Genomic DNA, 19,523 nt, shown 5'->3' on the forward strand with positions numbered 1-19,523 from the left:
ATCTCTACACCAAACAAGTAATCAAAGATGTATGTAACCGTTAGTTGGAGAACTAAGAGCAGGCATGAAGCAAACAACTCGTCGCGAGGGTACACGGCGCAGTTGAGGTAGAGGAAGAAGATGAACAGTAAAAACCTTAAAGGAAACATTTTTTTCTTTCTTTCGTTCGTTCGGCGAAGAGAGATGAGAGAATAATTATATTTAGAGACTCGTGCTGATAACGTGTTATAAAATGGTTAAAGTTTGAGAGAATAACCTTTTTAGTAGTAGGTGCAAGGTAGATGTAAAATGCCACACTAAAACTTATAGCACAAGAGGATAACAAATAAAAGGCAGAGGAATAGATGCTGTTACTGATATTTCTCTCTTGTTTTCTTCTTCTTATATTTTCTGTTCTATGAAAACATGCGGAGTGCTCTATTTATAGAGCAACTCCAAACTGATGCAGTTAATGCATCTTGAAATTTATGAAATTTCGTCTGACTATACAATCTCTTTCACTTTGCATGGGCATTGAAAACTTTGCCCATGCAGAAGACTTTCACAAATGAAACTGTGGGCATTCATTGCCCATGAGACTTTTCAACAAAAACAGTTTTTTTTTTTTTTTTTCATACGGTTTTTAATCTCTCAACAACGTGTAGGCCATATTTCTAGTATCCACTATGCGTTTCCCAGTTCAATCGCTTTCCCCAAAGTCAGAAGTATCTCTTTCACGAAAAGTCATCAGCTCTCTTTCTACGAATTTTCAGTTTCACCTAACACGCGCACAGACCAAGTTTTTCTTCCCTCTGCACTCTAGTTTCCTTCAGTCCTTTCACCTCCCTTGGTGCCGTGCATATATTTATACCACCTGTTTTGTATTCCTTTATAACTCATCAGTTTGGAGATACAATTACCAACTTGCAAATAAATTTCTCGCAGTGATTATTCGATTGAAGCGACTTTCTAATGGCATCCGGCAGCAACACAACTTGTCAATGGAAGTACGACGTGTTCTTGAGTTTCAGGGGCGTAGACACCCGCACAAGTTTTACAGCCTATATGTATGAAAAATTGCAGGACAAAAACGTCAAAACTTTCAGGGACGACCCAAAGCTTGAAAAAGGGACAAATATTAATCCAGAACTCATGAAGGCAATTGAAGAATCGAGGTTTGCAATCGTTGTCCTTTCGAAAGAGTATGCTACTTCCACCTGGTGCTTGTCCGAACTTGCACATATTGTTAAATGCACGAAAGAGAAAGGGACAACAATTTTGCCAATTTTTTTTCATGTGGATCCCTCTGATGTACGACATATAAGAGCGACTTTTGCCAAAGCCTTCACCGACCATGAAAAAACGTTCGGGAAAGAGAGCAAGAATGTGCGCCTGTGGAAAGATGCTTTAGGAGAAGTGGGTAAACTCGCCGGGTGGCCGTTAAAGGAGGACAGGTAAATTCTTGAAAGAAAATGAATTTGATGCTCCTCTTTTCTATTTTTATATTCACCCCTTTTAATTTGAATAGATCAAGGGAAAATCAAATTCTATTTAAATTAATGTTGCATTTTAGTTCTACCATGCACAAATTTATATTGGCACATATGTCATTTTATTGCAATAGTGGAAGAATTCATGTCTATTGTGCGAATTTGATTCCCACTAATTACTTTATTTTCTAATAATTAACTTTTAACCCACTAATGTTATTGCTCTAATTTAATACATAATGCTATGGTGATTAAATTTGTAACTAAATTTTGTGAACTAAATTATGTAGTTGTTGATGATTGAATTATCACTCAAGTGTTGATTAACGTACTTAATTCCTATTGACAACACATAGTTTGTCAATTTAGTTTATGATGTTATCCTCCCTAACATTACCCTTAATATAAATAAATAAAAACTTTATATTGACTATATTTAAACAATCAAGGTGTTTAAGGGAAGAGATTCCTAATTTTGAAAAAGAAAGTGGGGATTAGTTGTGGTACCCATACCACTTCGAACTTTAACTATCTGAGTTGGTATATTTTTTAGGTCTGTATTTGTAGATCATCCTTGGAAAAAATCAATTCAATTGGAAATCATTTGCTCATTTAATTGTCATGATAAAATTTTAATGTTCCTTAGAACATAATATTCGTCAATTTTTTTTAACTCAATTAGATGCTTGAAACAGTTCCAATTTGAGTAATATTTTACAAAAATAATCTATTAAATGCAACTTAAAAAATAAACGATTCGGTTTGTTTTTTCACTTGACCACATGACTTTTTCTTTTGTTTTTGGTTCCTAATTTTTATATCAAAATACCACAACTGTCAAATCTCTCACCATTTTTTTTTAAGAGTCATGTGACCACTTTTAAAGAACATTTTCGCCTAAAAGTAGTGAAAACAACCAATCCACCTAGTACTCGTGTACCAATTAGCTAATTATCGTGTATTAACCCGTTGATTTATTTTTAACAAATTGATGACAAATATTATGACATGTGCTAATTTAACCCAAAATTTAATTCGAGCAGTATATTGGCACGAACTAAAAACAATGTTCAGGTAATTAAGTGAAAATAAAAGGGTAACCTTGCATATTTTTTAAATAAAGTTTTATTTTCTAAACACACTACAAGTCTATCGTATAGACAATTCAAAAAGAATATGGTATGTTGAAATAATTGTGATATTCAATACATGATGCAGCATGAAGAACTTGTATGTAGGACATGCATATACTTCGAAATTATTTTACTTTTATTTTTTCGAACTGTAGAATTACTCTCTCTTGCTCTTTGGTTCTCTGATTTTTTTCAAGGTCATTAGGAAACCTAATACTTCAAAATTCAAAAAAACCTGAAAGCCCTATAATCGACGAAACCCTAGGTGTGCAGAAAGGAATAAACAAACAAAAGACGAGTTCTTGAAGACAAAACGAAACCCTAGGTGTACAGAAGAGAATAAACATTTCTTTTTGTACTAAAGATAAAGACGAGTTATTGAAGACTACTTTGTGAAAACGACGAATATGATGTTTATTTGATGTTGAACATATTGTTGTTAGGTAGTGTGGGGTGAAATGGTAGTTTGGACAAGTTAAGTTGTTGTATTAAATTAATTTTTACTTTAAAAATCATTTATGGGATGTTTTTAGTAAGTGAGGTGCAATCAACAAAATTATAGGGTGTCAATAAAACAGTCCTTACTAAATTCTTCTCTATTTACTTGTGATATGTTTAATTATATTCAACCACTCAGTATTACGGTCTGATGATATTCCTCTTCACTTAGAAGTGAGAGGTCTTAGGTTCCAATCTCTTGAATGACGAATTCGATACCAAATAGACTACCTATTGTGTGGCTTAACCGAACCCCTCTCCCTTCATGTAAAAATATTGGATGTACTAAAAAAAAATTAGATTCATATTATTACTGTCTGATAATTTTGTCCTTGTCACAGATATGAAACAGACCTTATCAAAGAAATTGTCCAGCACGTGTGGGAGAGAGTTAACCCCACATTCAAACTGCAGGGAGATTCCACGCCCAAGTCAGGTGGAATTGATAATAAACTGAAGAAAGTATATTTAAGTTTAAATGATGAGGCAAAAGATGTTCGCTTTATAGGTATACAAGGGATTCATGAGACAGGTAATACAACCCTTGCTCGACTAGTTTATGACAGAATTTCCCCTAATTTTCAAGTTAGCTGCTTTCTTGAAGATGTTGGAGAGGTTGCCAAAACAAAGAGTTTACTTCATCTGCAACAGAAGTTTTTGTCATCCATTCTGAAGGAAAATATTATGCAAGTTTCGAGCGTCTACGATGGAAAGAATATGATCAAGAGTTGTGTGCTTAATAAAAAGGTTCTTCTCGTTCTTGATGACGTGGACCAATCAGACCAAATATTTTTGTTGGCTGGAGAGAAAGACTGGTTTGGTCTGGGGAGCAGAATCATCATTACAACTAGGAATCCAGAACTGCTAGTCACAAATCGTATACGGAATGTGGTGGAAGGATTAAGCAAAGATGAAGTTCTTCAGCTCTCTTACTAATTAGAAGGCTTTCCAAAAAAATAAAAAAACAAACTTGAAAAACTTAAAAAAAAATAATAAAGTAAAAAAAGAATTTTACTAAAGGTCACCCCCTGACTAAACCTCCCGCTACTAGGCATTTGTACATGCTAGTCACAAAACTGTCGCCTGATATTCGTTGGATAAAGATATATGTGCTGAATAACGGGAGCATTACTCACGGTTATCCGACGTTTAGCAATTTTCTTTTTGTTGTGTGTTTTTACTTTCCAACCGAATTCTGTACAATGCTGTTGTACCTGATACTATGTTTTTTACTGTCCATCGTTGTATTCAAAGTTTGTTTCGTTGTTGTTGAAGACTCGAACTTAATTTGCCACACTGCTTCGTTTTGTTCTTATAAAAAGAATTGTTTACCTAATTTTTATATTCATGTTATTTATTTAAGTTTAATTTGTGCTTAGGATTCTTAACTGTTAACGCTCAAAACTGTAAGGTTAACAAACTTAAATAAATAATTTTAGGTGGGCTAATGAATTGGACTTAAATAACTTTAAGATGTAAGTGGTTCACCATTCAAATATGGGTTACATCCACTATGTTCCTTCACAATCTATTGATTCCAAGGCTATATTGTGCTGAGCTAATACATTCACTATATTCTCTCTGATTTGTCTATCCTCCATAATGGAGGTCACTACCCCTTTATATAAGCCTCTTCCCTTTGGGACCTCTCAAACCAACATTTAATGTTCCATCCCACTGTACCAGACTACTAACAACTTTTCACCTACTCGGATCATGGTTACCTTGCCTAGCACTACCCCAACTACCTTTACGTCGCGTCCTAGGCTTTTGTTGTGGCATGCATGTTGTTTAGCATTCAAGTACTTTTGCTCACGGAGACCTGTACCATAAAGTTGTCAATGTCCCCATGTGCTTTTCTCAGTTGACTAGTCCGTGTTGTATCTTGGTCGGCCTGAGTGGTCGAGTGAGCCTGCTGAGAACCCCTAAGTCTTTGGGCTTCCTAGCCATCTCTTGGGCTTATGTCCTTGGATGGACCTAAATTGGCCTAGTGTTAACAAGTCCCTCAACTCCTTGGTCAAGGGCTTTATCTTGATCATGAAGTTGCTTGTGGCCGGTCGAATTTATCCTATATGTTGCTCATCTCGAGCATTCTTTCATTAAATGCGTTGCAGGTAAGCATGGCCTCATGCGTCGTGTCGTCTCTTCATTCCTTGTTTGTTTCGAGAAGCAAACTAATTGCATAGCCATGTGTCACGATCCTGGCACCTTGGTGTTTCCTTTCTTACGGCCATGATAGGCTGCTTAGGGTATGTAATCCATTTCCCAAGAAACCTACTATCATTTTTCCTTTTTTTCTAGAAACAAAACTCTACAGAATCTCACCCCCCCACCCCAATCCTAGCTTTTCCTAGTGATCAAGAATTTGCTTCGAAGAATCCCCAGCCTTCTTTGTTGACATTACTCCAATTAGTTTCGCACATTGGTACTTTCCTTGATTAGGATGAGGTGTGCTCTTCCCAGATATACCAAGCATAGGCGATGACGACTGCCCTAGATTCGACGAACATCGATCATGAGGTGTAAGACTATGACTACTCGTTTAGGATCGACAATGTCGACCTTGACGCCCTAATAGATGCAACCAACACCCTCGAAGACTACTTGCCTGTCGGACTTGGTAGTAACCTCTTTTACCAGCTAAGTGCGCAACATCCCTTAGGATTAGAAAACCTTCTTATTCTTGAAGAACCTACTGGAGAAACTCACGAGCAGAACCTGAGGAATGACTCCGACCGTGCGCCATCGGAAGAGACGATTGGGAATAACATTCTGGATTCCTCTTACTATCTAGGGGTGTCATCTAGCCTAGCTGATGCGTTGGACCTAAATAGGCAGGGGAACCCTGTCCTTATTTCTGATATTGGGTCAGTTTCTCCATCAATCTTTATTACTAAGACGTTGCGAATTATACTGCTGACAATACTTCCAACATCATAACTCATTCGTGGCTAGAGGAACTGAAGAAGCAGTATCTTATCTCAGCCGACATCATAATTTGAGTGCCTACATCGAAAGGGAAACCTAGTTGATCACCCTGAGGTTGGTAACCTTTTGGGAGTTCGGCTCCCTCTTCATCCCTTCCTTTACTGAGTTCTTGCTCACCTTAGGCTTGCTCCTCATCAGATAAATCCAAATTCAATCTGATTTCTATTTGGCATGTATGTGTTTTGGATAGAGCTTTTTTGGGTAAAGCCCAACCTCACCATTGTCTTTGTTAGGCGTATATGGGATCTGTGAGATTGTACCAAACATATAGAGAATATGTGTATCGTAGTCTTGTAGAGAATATCAGACCATATGGGGAGTGTCAAATTAGAGAGATAAATAATCAGATTAAGGTATTTATAGAGATCTTGAAAGTTCTTGTAAGAAGAGTAATCCCAATTAAATTGAAAGACTATCTATGAGGGAATATAGGATAATATATCCAATCCAATCCTCCTAGGATTGTGATTACGTTGCCTAATCTCCAAGATATCATAATTTAACTTAAATTAGGATTTCCATACTTGGAAGACAAGTAATACATGTTGCGGAATAGCTATCTAACTACACCTCTAACTAGTCAGCCCGTTAGGATAGCTTACTCCCATTTTGACTAGGAAGCCTTACTAGTCTCATTGTATGAACTTCATGGGCTATGGACACTTTGGTCCTTCTTGCTACCCAAGTTGCTAGAAAATCATGATCCTACAACTTTAGTGTCCAACAATGCCAAATATGACAAAACGACCGACATGTCAGCACATTCGACACCATTTTGGTGGCAAAGAAATCTCGTCAAAATCAAGCAAATATTGAGTTCCTGGGTGTAAAGTGGCGAATTTTGAGTTTTAGGGTGCAAAATAAGATCAAAATCGAGTTTCAGGGGGCATTGCAAAAAATAAGTATTAAACTAATAAGATTTTGGATTCGTGCCACTTAGTCCAGTGGTATTCCTCGCAGTTGTACATAGGATGTATAGGTTTAACTTCCGTAGATTGTGAATGCATATCAAATTATTATGGCTAACTTATTGACATGCCCGACCCTGATATACATCAAACACCAGGGTAGGCACATACTGGCCCACACCCGAAGGTGAAGAAGTCATACTAACATGCATGAGAAGTAATGAACATAAATAAAAGTTATGAATTTAAATATAATGAATATGAAAATGAGGAACGTGTTCAGAGTATACCACTAATCTAGAGTACTAAGAAAGAAATGATATGAAATTGAAAGAATAAACGAATGGGTCCTACATCGAGAGGACTCGAAGATGCTGATGCAGGAGTGCCTTGACCTCGGGATTGTACGCCTCGATTCTAAGTCCTGAGGGGATGCAAAACAAAACATGAGTGGACCAAGTTGATATATAAGAAATACTTGAAACAGTTATTCAATAACGTACTAACCCCCAAAGTTTATGAAAACTAGTATAGCATAATAAGTAGTAGGTTTTCCAAAAACCCTAGCATGCCATAAAACCTTTCATAAAACATGTATTATATAAAGTGTGCTAAATAGCGGTATCATACTCGTCCGTAGGCAATATATCTCCCGGCTAAAGCCAATATATATATCTCCTGGCCCGAAGCCATCTACTTATAAATGCCTAGCCCAAAGCTAATAGAAATATCATTCGCCCCGTAGGCAGAATAGTAACCACTGAGTACGCACCAAGTCATTGAACATAATATATTTCCCATATATATATATATATATATATATCTCAACGGAGCTTAGTAGCTTAACTATCATATCAGAAAACACATTCGTAGTATATAGTCATCAATCATATATACTACGAAGAATGTAAAATCGATAAAGCATGGTATTCCAGAATATTATCAACAAAGCATGATAATCATGAAATGTAAATCCAATTTATTCATAAAATGTAACCATTAAATCATGCTTTTCATGTATGCATTTCTAGTAGTAAAATATGCATTTTAGAAGGGGTCTACTCACCGATACTTCGCCGTCAAAGAGCCACGCAAACTAGCAACGACGGAAACGCCACAATAAATGCACCTAAGCACATAAAGGGTCCAATTAATAAAAATATACCATAATGATAGAAAATCGAGAAATGGACGTCATAAACGGATTCAGAACGTCGAATTACCCTAACAGGGATCCCGGGCAAATTTCGAAAAAGGCAACAAAAAGTCAACACAAGAATGAATATTCCTTAGAATATTCCACAAAATATTTCATCCGAGTTGGGTCAACTACCGAGTCAACGAGCTGGGTCGGTTCTCAAATGGGTTTGGGCCAGTTGCATGGCCCAAGGTTTGGATCTGGTTCCACTTTGGGTTTGGGTCGAGTACAATTGGGTTTAGGTAGCTTAGGACTAGGCTTAGGCTTGAGGGTTTGGGGTCTAGGGTAAACGGGGTTGGGCTGACCAAAAGGCCAGGTTCCATAGCCCAACAAGTTGGGGCGATCTAAGGGTGATGGGTCTGGCTCGACCCGTTTTAAGGTCGTGGGTCGGTAGGTCTCCATGAAGAAGAATGCCAGAGCTTCCAAGCTCCGGTCAACCCAAAACTCTACAATTACACGTCATGCCATAGATCAAAATGAAGCTACGGAGGAGATGAATGTTGTACCTATCCTGTGGCCAGAAAACGGTCGGGAAATGGCCTGAAAGCTATGGTTTCCCGCTGGGTGCATCTTTAATTTTAACGATTTTTTCTTCCAACCTCTCAATTTTAGAGGATGCCTCCATAATCTTTGCCTCTATCGTGGAGCATTCTTTCCCGAGTCCTACCAAAATCTTCGACATAGAAGCCGTGGTAATTGATCTCGAAGCATACACCTATAATGATAAAGTGATCAAAAAGGCATAAGCTATGGGGATGTCTGGGCTTGTGGAGATCAGTTCAATATAATATAGCTTTATATTCACAAGTGGAATCTACCGGTGCGTTTAAAATAGCTTGGCTACTCCTCAATGACACTGAAGTCCATGCAAGTCTTAAGGAGTGTACTCCTCCCTCCTCGAAGAAAGAAAGTGTCTACAGACATGCCCGAGGACGATGAAGGTCGTTAAGCAAGGGGCGCATAATGGAAATCCTCTCACCAATTTCGCAGAGAGGTTGGGTTTGAACAACTTTGGGTACCATTGGGAAAGTTTGAGGGAAAGATGAGAAAAGTTTAGATTAGGGAGTAGAATTGAAGAACTAAGGAGGCAAGAGTATACTGGGATTTCTGGAAATTCAAAGGCTCGAGATGGCTTTGGAGCTTTGTTAGAAGGGATTAAGTAGGGATTATATAATAAATGGTTAACTGACGATTGAAATTATTGGGTTAGTGCGAAGGCGCGGTTACTCAATGGTTGCTTCGAACGGTGTCTCGAGGGATGGCGTGCATGTGCAACGGCTATTTCATCATTATAAGCGCCTAGGATTACAGCCTCAACAATGATTAAAGGGGATTCTGTTTAGGTCAATATTTGAACTTTGGGCCTAACGTAAAGAAAACCTAAAAGGACTAAAGTAAGAAGGCCCACCTGAGGCCCCAGCTACCTATCTCGAGACAATGTGACGCTCTCCCATTAATGCAAAAGCTAGGTGCTTACAAGAGAAGTGAAAATCGATGGAAATCAACCTACTCTCATCCCAAAAGCACTTTCTGCATGGCAGAGCATGTAAAAATGCTGATGACTCACTACCCTCCAGTTGCTTTCGGGCAAGAGCAAAAAATAGCACAGTCGGAAATAAAGTTTGCCCAACAAAAATCCAAGCATTTCATCAAGTAAACCCATAATTTAGAGTGAAATTGGATTTTTTAGGAAAATTTTTGGGAGACAATTTGAGCCTTACCCGGAAAAATTTGTATTTGACCTGACGAATTTTATCTACTTTGCACTATGAAATATATGATTTCCGTCGTGCAAAGCTTAAAATTTAAGAAGGCTTTTTAGCCAAAATGGTCCCTAAGATTTGCATAATACATCACTTTGGTCCCTGAGATTGAAAATCAATAGAAATGGTCCCTGAGATTGTCCACCATTAATTATTTTGGTCATTCCGTTAAGTGGTCCCGGAGCTCATACCGGAAATTAAGATTTTTAACAAGTTTGGGCAATTTTCAAAGCTTCGTAACTCAATCGTTTCTTAACCAAATTTGACCCATAATACATCAAAATGAAGATAGGAAAATGTTGAACAAGACCCCAATGGCTGCCAGAGATGGCCGAAAAATAGCCTGAAATATAACTGCTCCACGGGAAAACTGGAAACTGGTCGAAAACTGGGTAAACTTTAAATGTTCATAACTTCTTCAATACTCAAGGAATTCGAATGATTCAAAAAGTGAAAATCATACTTATCGATGAGACGAAGAGAATGATACCTTTCTCGATAGCCAACTCGCCATGGTTTGGCTAGAAAATAGCCTAAAATATAACTGGTCCGTGGGAAAACTGAAACTCGCCAGAAACTGGGTAAAATTTAAACGTTCATAACTTCTTCAATACTCAACGAAATCTAGTGATTCAAAAATGAAAATCATACTTCTCGATGAGACAAAGAGAATGGAGGGCTAACACACAATGGTGTTGCTGAAAAATATCCTGAAAGGTGACTGGTCCGCAGGAAAACTAGAAAACTCACCAGAAACTAAGTAAACTTTATACGTTCATAACTTCTTCAATACTCAAAAAAATCGAGTGATTCAAACTGAAAATAATACTGCTTGACAAGACGAAGAGAATTGTACATTCGGCTAACTTTCGAGCAGTTTTCCAGCCAAACCACGGTAAGTTAGCTGTTGACAAATGTACCATTCTCTTCGTCTTGTCAAGCAGTATTATTTTCAGTTTGAATCTCTCGATTTCGTTGAGTATTGAAGAAGTTATAAATGTTTAAAGTTTACCCAATTTTTGGCAAGCTTTCCAGTTTTCCCGCAGACCAGTCACCTTTCAGACTATTTTTCGACCATCTCCAGCAATCATTGGGCTTCCAAATAGGTATAATCTTGTTCAACACTTTCCTATCTTAATTTTAATATATTAGGAGTCGAATTTGGTTAAGAAACGATTAAGTTACAAAGCTTTGAAAATTGCCCAAACTTCCGACCAAAATTCTTAGTTTTCGGTATGAGCTATGGGACCACTTAATGGAGTTTTTAACAGAATGACCAAAATAATGGATGGTAGACAATCTTAGGAACCAATTCTATTGATTTTTAATCTCAAGGACCAAAGTGATGTGTTATGTAAATCTCAAAGACCATTTTGGCTAAAAAAAAACCATTAAAAATTCCCAAACTTAGGGGGAAAATAAAAAGATCATCAAATTTTTTTCTAAGTTTGTAACCGTCCAACCTTTTGCCCTAACCCCTGCTCCAAATATTATAGATTTATTGCCCATTTATATCCCAAATGCAGAAATATTTAGACATAAAGTCGATTTTTGTTCGGTATGCTCTGTTTCCATATTTGGTACAACAATCGTCAGTATAATTGAGTTAGGTTCTATAGTCAATTTTTTATTTTTGGGGTTTAACAAAACTGAACCGTATCAAAACAGTATGGAATGGTATTTGTACCGTTTCAAATGCTTACCCCTACTAATATTGCGTTCCTTTTCTCCTTAGTTTTGGAGAACAACTTATACGGCATGTCACCACCACCATGACACCCTAACATATGTACAAAACTTACACATGTCATGATTTTATTGACAGGAATGGTTATCAAGTAGTGTACCCATGACATGTAAGTCTTTCTTGTATTTGCCCTCATTTAAAGTAAATTATAGTTTTCCCTTCAAACAGTGCTAACAACCCAAGCCCAAAACCTAATTAGAACCAGCCCAACCCAGATGGAATATTCTGTTAAGGAATATTCTCTGCAATATTCTTTGTGCTCACTTTTATGAAATTTACCCGGGACCCCACTTAGGGTAATTCGACGTCCTGAATTCGTTTCCGACGTCTATTTTCCCCAATGCAAATATTATGATAAAGTTTTATTAATTGGTACCTTTATGTGCTTAGGTGCAATTGTGTATGACGTTTCCATCCACCCTTATTTGCACGGCTCTTCGCCAACGGTGTAAGGTGAGTGGACCCCTTCCAAAAATACATATTTTACTATTAGAAATGTATACATGGAAAGCATGATTTTTTTATTACGTTTTATGCAACGTTTATGAGTGAATTGGTTACCATGCTTTATCAATAACATGCTTTATCAACCTTACATTCCTTTTGGTATATATGATGGATGACTATATACATACTTGAGAACGTGATTTTACGATATGACATTTTAGCTACTGAACTCCGATTAAGATATATATATATATATATATATATATATATTAGAAATATTATGTTAATGTCCTTATGTACTTAGTTAGTGGTTATTCGAATGGTCCTGCCTAAGGGCGTATGTTCTGCCTACGGGCGAGTGATACTTATATGCCTTAGGGTGGGTGTTGTAGAAGCCTACTGGTGATTGATACTTACATGCCTTTAGGTGGGTGCTATAGGAGCCTACAGGCAAATGAAGGCCTACGGGCGAAAGATACTTATATTGGCTTCTGCTGGGAGATGTAGTGCATACGAGTGAATGATACTGCCTACGGGCACATGATGTAGAACCTTCAGATGAATGAAGAAGTGTTCTATATGCCTTCGGGCGAATCAAATATTGTATATATATATATATATATATATGCCTTATATATATATATACCATTACTAAGCACACTATATACGTTATATGTTTTGTGAAAGGTTTTATGGCATGCTAGGTGTGAAACCCTGTCCCAAATTTTGTGTTTTATCACTAAGTTTGGGATACTTATTTCAAAAGGGTTACTATTTGGATCTTATTTTGCGTGCCATATGGGGCCTATTTTCCTTTTTGGTTCCCCCCCTCTTTCCTCTTTTCCTTTTGGACCCATGAGTCCTCATCTTCCCTATTCTTTTATTTTTCTGAAAAAGCGCCCATTTTCCTTTTTGGTTCCCCCTCTTTCCTCTTTTCCTTTTGGACCCGTGAGTCCCCCTCTCTCCCTTTTCTTTTATTTTTCTGAAAAAGCTCTCTCTCTCTCTCTCTCTCTCTCTCTCTCTCTCTCTCTCTCTCTCTTTCTCTCTCTTTCACTTTCCCTCTTTCTCGTTATCTCTCCCTCTTCCCGTGCCTTCTCTCTAGACAAACTCTCCCTCTCCTCTCTGTGACTGACTCACACATATACATAGCAACCCCAAACCAATGCAACGTGGACAGAAAAGCTTCGGGAACCTCATGACAAGCTGAAGAACCCTCTAGTAATGCTGTCACTATTCATCATCTTCCCCGACATGTTTTCATGATTTCCGACATTGGTAAGCTTCTAGAAACTCTTGGGATGTGTTTTAAGGTTAGATAAAAGTTTGTTTGAAGTTGTACAGTACGTGTTAACTGCATAAAATAGCTCGGAGTAGCTTTTCCAAACTTTCCGACAAGCACCGCCCTTTTCGAGCCATTTTTCGGCCAAACCACAATGAGTTGGCCGTCGTGCAAGGTGCCATTCTCTTTATCTCATAAAGTATTACAACTTTCATGTTTGGATCACTTAATTTGTTTTAGCAACAAAAAAGTTACAAGCGTTTGAAGACTAGCCAAAAACCGGCCAAAGCGCGGCCTTAAAACAAGTCAACCCAACCCAAATCCCTCAGACCTAGATCTGGACCTAGGTTGGGACTCGACCCAACCTTGCAGCCCAACCCAAATCTAAACTTTGGGTCAGGCTTTTAAGCCCAAGCCCGTGTGAGCCCGAACCTTAACCCCAAGTCAACCCAAATCCTTTTGGACTTAGGCCTTAGGCCGTTTAAACTTGGGTCTTCAGCTTGGTAGCCTTAAACGCAAACCTAGCCAGTGACCCAAACACTGTGACCCGGCCCTTTGACTAGCCTTTAACCTAGCCCATTGGCCTGACCCGTTTGACCATTAACTTCTGGTCAACTCTGTACGTTGACCATTGATCGGTAACAGTTGACTTTTTGTTGACATTTTTAGGTTTCGGTCAGAACCCCTTCTAAGGTAATTTTGACGTCCTAGATCCATTTTTAAAGTTCGTTTTCTGAAATGCAATCGTTATATCAGAGTTTTATCAATGTTTTGTGCTTATCTAGTGGTTAATGTTCTGCCTATGGGCGAGTGGTGTATGTTCTGCCTATGGGCGCATGGTGTAGGTTCTGCCTACGGACGTATGTCTTGCCTACGGGCGCGTGATGTAGAGCCTTCATGCGATTTTGATACCACTAGTTAGCACACCATATGTAATATATGTTTTATGAAAGGTTTTATGGCATGCTAGGGTTTTCAAAAAACCTATTACATATTATACTATATGAGTTTGCATAAACTTTGGGGGTTAATACGTTGTGAAATAACTATGTTTGTACTATTTATATATCAACTTGTTCCACTTATGTTTGTTTTGTGCCCCCTTAGGACATAGGAACGAGGCATACGATCCGAGCTACGAGGCGTTCCCCTACGAGTGATATCGTGACATCCTCTATGCTTTGACATCACTTGTAATAGCACCTTCCACTTGTATTCTGAATTAGATGTATGCTATGAACGTGTCATACATTATCACTATCATTTTTACTGATGGTTGAAAATTATTATATTATTTTAGTAAGGTTTGTATTTGAATATTACATTGAGTGGTTCGCGCAAAATTATATGCATGTTTCACATGTTCTCAACACATGCATTCATTAAATGGCTTTCGTCACCCTCGGGTGTCACCCAACATGTGACCATCCCGATGTCCCCTGGACATCGAGATCGGGGCGTGTCACTAGGGTTTTCAGAAAACCGATTACTTATTATGCTATACGAGTTTTCTAAACCTGGGGGTTAGTACATTAAAGATTAACTGCTTTATTACTACCTGCATATCAACTTGGTCACTCATGTTTTGTTTTGCGCCCCCTCAGGACTTAGAATCGAGTCGTATAATCCAAGCATCAAAGCACTTTCGCATCGGCATCTTCGAGTCCTCTCGGTGTATGACCCATCTCTTTGTTCATTCAATTTTATTTTAGTCCTATTTTAGTGTCTCGAATTAGTTGTATGCTCTAAACACATTTCTCCATTGCATAAGCATTGTATTTAAATTTATAAGTTTTATTTATGTTCGTTACTTCACATGCATTTTAGCATGGCTTCGTCACCTTCGAGTGTCGGCCAGCATGTGCCTACCTCAGGTATTTGGAGGATATCGGGGTTGGGTGTGTCACCTAATCTAAATGCAATAACAACAAAATTCTAACTCACGTTTCTCACAAAAAATAGAAGAAATTTAAACCCTAATCTAAATGCAATAACAACAAACTTCCGACTCACATTTCTCACGTTCAAAAAAAAAAAAAAAAAAAGAAGAAGAAATTAGGTTCCAATATTCATCCATGAGAACCAAATTCTGGAGGGAAAGAAGAAAAAAGTGGCAAAGCATAAAGGACTAGACCTTACATAATATAATGTAGGTTCCAAGTACAACTATTATAAAATGCAGTTGTTACTTCATTTCCGCACACTGCAACATTGACATCGGATAATAGAGATCAAAGAGAAACCACAAGTGAACACTCAAAGAGCTTGAGGATAGGAAGAAAAACACTCTTCAATAAACCAAGTTTAAAAGTAATTCTTAATTTCTGAATCATTCATTTTCGTACATGTGTAGGGATTTTAAATAGTCGACACATGGAACAACCTTCCATGAATAGGTTAACTACCTTTATTAAAGTTCATACATGAACCATGACTTAAAACTATGCATGAACTTAATTTAATACTAATCATGACCTAAATGAAAATATGAACCATCTTTGAATTAAATATGATGATGCACCATGTAATAATTTGGACGAGTCCAAATTTGATGTCATACGCTTCTACTGCTCGATAACTCGTCCCCAAGTTTTGTTTAGTCTTCCTCGATCTTTCAGATGTCCAACTAAGATTTTCCACTTCATCCAAATTTAACACTAATAAATTTGTTTAGTCTTCCAAATATTGCTAGTTTTTTCATATTAACAGATATCAACTTAAGCTTAATTAACAAAGAAGAATAATTAAACACATTTCATCATTATTTTCTTCAGTTATATGAAACACAACAATAACCATGATTTTCTTTCATTGTTGGAATGCTTAACAAGAAGGAACGATATATAAGACGACGACAGGAACTGAGAATGTCTAACAAATAACAGCTCTACAAACTCAACCGAACAGCAAAACTGTAACATCCCGTTCCAGGATTTACGTAAGAAAATGAGTATTTTTGTATTTTTACTAAGTTTGGAGGGTACCTTTCCTTTTAAAATTGTTTTTGAGCCTTAATTGGTGAGCCCAAGGGGCCCACCCTGTTTTGTTCCCGGTTCCCTATCCCTTTCCCTTTTCCTTTTTTCTGAAAGTCTCTCTTCTCTCTTCTCTCTTTCTTCCTCTGTGATTTCTCCATCCCCCCCTCTCGGTCCGACAAGAACACACACACACACACACCCAAGCCCACACCTATAGCTCTTTTCGAACCCCATGGTTGTGTTTTGGACGTCAAACCACGAAGAAACCACCTCGGAGACATTTCCCAGTTTTCCGGCGAGCACCGTCCCTTTCGAGGCGATTTCCGGCCAAACCACGGCGAGTTGGCCGGCATGCAAGGTATCAATCTCTTCGTCTCGCTGAGTACTACAACTTTCCTTTTTGTTTCACCCAATTTCATTGAGTATTGAAGAAGTTATGCTCATTTGAATCTTACCCAGTTTCCGGCGGACACCCGTGGCTTCCAGGCTGTTTTCCGGCCAACTCCGGCCACAATGACGGGAACCAAGGGTATATTTCGATTCCTTACCTTCGGGGCTTCAATTTGGTATATTGAATGACATGTTTTGGTTAAGTTTTGAGCTCCAACGGAGCTTGGGAATTCTCCGGCCGAAGTCCGGCCTTCTCCCTCCTTGGAAATCCGGCGAACTCCAAACCCAAGGCCTTTGGGCCTTTCCTGCCAAGCCCAAACCCATTACCCTTTTTAATTTTGCCATTGGGCCGTGAGGTTTCCAACCCAAACCCATTTTCCTTCTAGCCCAAACCCAACCCACCTAAAACCTAACCCAATTACCTAAACCCATTTACTCTAACCCAAAACCCAATTACCCTAGCCCAAAACCATAACCTAAGACCCATGACCCTGACCCGTGACCCGTGATCCATGACCCGTGACCCGTTGACCCGTGACCAGTGACCCGTTGACCGTTGACCCGGTCAACGGTCAGCGTTGACTTTGACCTCGGGGTTGACTTTTTCGGTTTTCGTGCGGGACCCCCCCTAGGCTAATTTCGACGTCCTGAACCCGTTTCCGATGTCCGTTTTCCCAAATTCAATCGTTTGAGTAGAGTTTGACTAAATATACCATTTATGTGCTTAGGGGCAATTATCGATGGCGTTTCCTTCTTCGCTAGATGACGTGGCTTTTCGACGGCGAAGTACTGTGAGTGGACCCCTTCTAAAAATGCATGTTTTAATGGTAGAATTGCATACACAGAAAAGCATGACTTTACGATTATGTTTTATGAAACGTTTTGAGATAACATGCTTACTGAGGCTAGTTTGAATTATTACTATTTTTCCTATAACCCATGTTCTTGTAGAATATCTGATGGATGACGATATGATATTTAGAACATGTTTAGAACACCTCTTTATAGTATAGATGATGGATGACTTTATACTATGAAGTTGATTTTCAATATATGTATGTTCACTGGTTTTGTACTTACCTAGTGGTCCTTTCCGCTACGGGACGTAGGGATAGATCCGGTCCGTCCCGGGCGACGGTTTGGTGTTGGCATAGGGCCTGGAGTGTGTTTTCCTCTGACTGTCTGCTCAGAGACGGGGAGCCGGCACGGGGCCTGAAGTGTATTTTCCTCTGACTACGTGCTCAGAGACGGGGAGTCGGCATGGGGCCTGAAGTGTTATATCGGACATTCACTAGTGTTTATTATTTATGCGAATTATGATTTGAGACATTGCACGACATGCTAGGTTTCGGAAAACCTATGTTTATCATTATATATAGGTGTTTTCATAAAACCTGGGGGTTAGTATGTTGATAACTGTTTTATTATATATATATCAACTTGGTCCACTCATGTTTGTTTTGCGCCCCCTTCAGGACTTAGAATCGAGGCATACAATCCCGACGTCCAGGCACTTCCGCATCAGCATCTTCGAGTCCTCTCGGTGTAGGACCCACTTCTTTGTTTCATTCAATTTTATATTATTTTTCTTTTAGTGTTCTAGATTAGTGGTGTGCTCTGAACACGGTCCTTAATTACATATTCATTATTCTTTTATATTTATAAACCTTATTTATCCCTTGTTTTCAGCATTTGTACTCAATAAATGGCTTTCGTCACCCTCGGGTGTCGGCCAGCACGTGCCTACCCTGGTATTCGGGGAATATCGGGGTCGGGGCGTGTCAAAAACTCCTACTCACATTTCTCACAAAAAAGAGAGAAGAAATTAGGGTCCAATATCTCCATCCATGAGATGAGAATTCTAGAGGGAAAGAAGAAAGATGTGGCAAAATAGAAAGGACTAGGCCCTACATTAATATGTTGCAGGTTTCAAGTAGAACTGTTATATATTGCACTTAGTTACTTCATTTCCGCAAACTGCAACATCGAAAATGGTTGAACTTGAGCATTGACAAAAAAAGTTGAAGACCAAACGTAAACATTTACAGTCTCCACCGAGAAATATGGCAAGGCTTGAAAACACTATGAAACCATCATATTTCCAAGAGCTCAAGGAAAGATGCGGATGATCTTTGATTTCTTCCCCAAGACTTGAGCAAATTGTTGTGAAGTCTGTTTGGGTGAAGATTTCTCTGGAGAAGGCTTCTTAGACCTCAGCATAGCTCCCTAAAGGATTGGCACTTTGGAGGTGTAGTCGGGCTCTTGCTTGTTGATGTGCTATAAGAAGAGGACAAAGTTAGTTCTGAAAGGTGCCTTTGTGGGGCCTTAGGTGTAGGCCTTGAGACTCGCAATCAAAACTAACTGAGTGCTAGGTATGCCACTGCTATCTCAGTATAGAAGATGTAGAACAAGTGTGTTTTAAGTCGATTACTTGCGCCCCAAGTTACTCGGACTCCTTGTTATCAAAGGATTGTCGTGGATGGATTAAGTCCACATTAAGTTCTTTTTCTTGCCTTGTAAATAAGGACTTTTAGTTCATAGTCTTGTATGTTCGAATGAAGGGAGTCCAGATCCCCTTAAGTCATTTACTTGGTTCTTGATTGATTTTAATGATAACATATCTATTAAACTAACCAGATCCAAATGCAAATGGAACTCTTAAAATAGGAAAACTGATGGAAATAGCTTGAATACATACATGAAAATGCATTAAGTAATAGATCTACAA

The 19,523-nt window shown here is 38.5% G+C and overlaps 1 protein-coding gene across 1 annotated transcript; it reads left to right on the forward strand.

Annotated features, from left to right (window-relative positions):
• Positions 1-951: 951 nt before the first annotated feature.
• LOC103958002 (TMV resistance protein N) lies at positions 952-4,436 on the forward strand. The gene is made up of 2 exons (XM_009370225.3): positions 952-1,433; positions 3,442-4,436. The coding sequence occupies exons 1-2, from the start codon at positions 952-954 to the stop codon at positions 4,034-4,036; spliced, it is 1,077 nt and encodes a 358-aa protein (XP_009368500.1). The 3' UTR covers positions 4,037-4,436.
• The last annotated feature ends 15,087 nt before the right edge of the window (positions 4,437-19,523 follow it).

The sequence above is a fragment of a genome, unplaced genomic scaffold, assembly GCF_019419815.1.
Source record: "Pyrus x bretschneideri cultivar Hongxiangsu unplaced genomic scaffold, Pyrus_bretschneideri_v1 Contig1, whole genome shotgun sequence".
Lineage (NCBI taxonomy): Eukaryota > Viridiplantae > Streptophyta > Magnoliopsida > Rosales > Rosaceae > Pyrus > Pyrus x bretschneideri.

What these genes read in the sequence shown, in the direction of transcription:
- LOC103958002 (XM_009370225.3), top strand. Translation starts at nt 952, where the DNA reads ATGGCATCCGGCAGCAACACAACTTGTCAATGGAAGTACGACGTGTTC. An exon ending in TGGCCGTTAAAGGAGGACAG is followed by an intron (nt 1,434 to 3,441) that starts GTAAATTCTTGA and finishes TCCTTGTCACAG; the next exon opens with ATATGAAACAGACCTTATCA.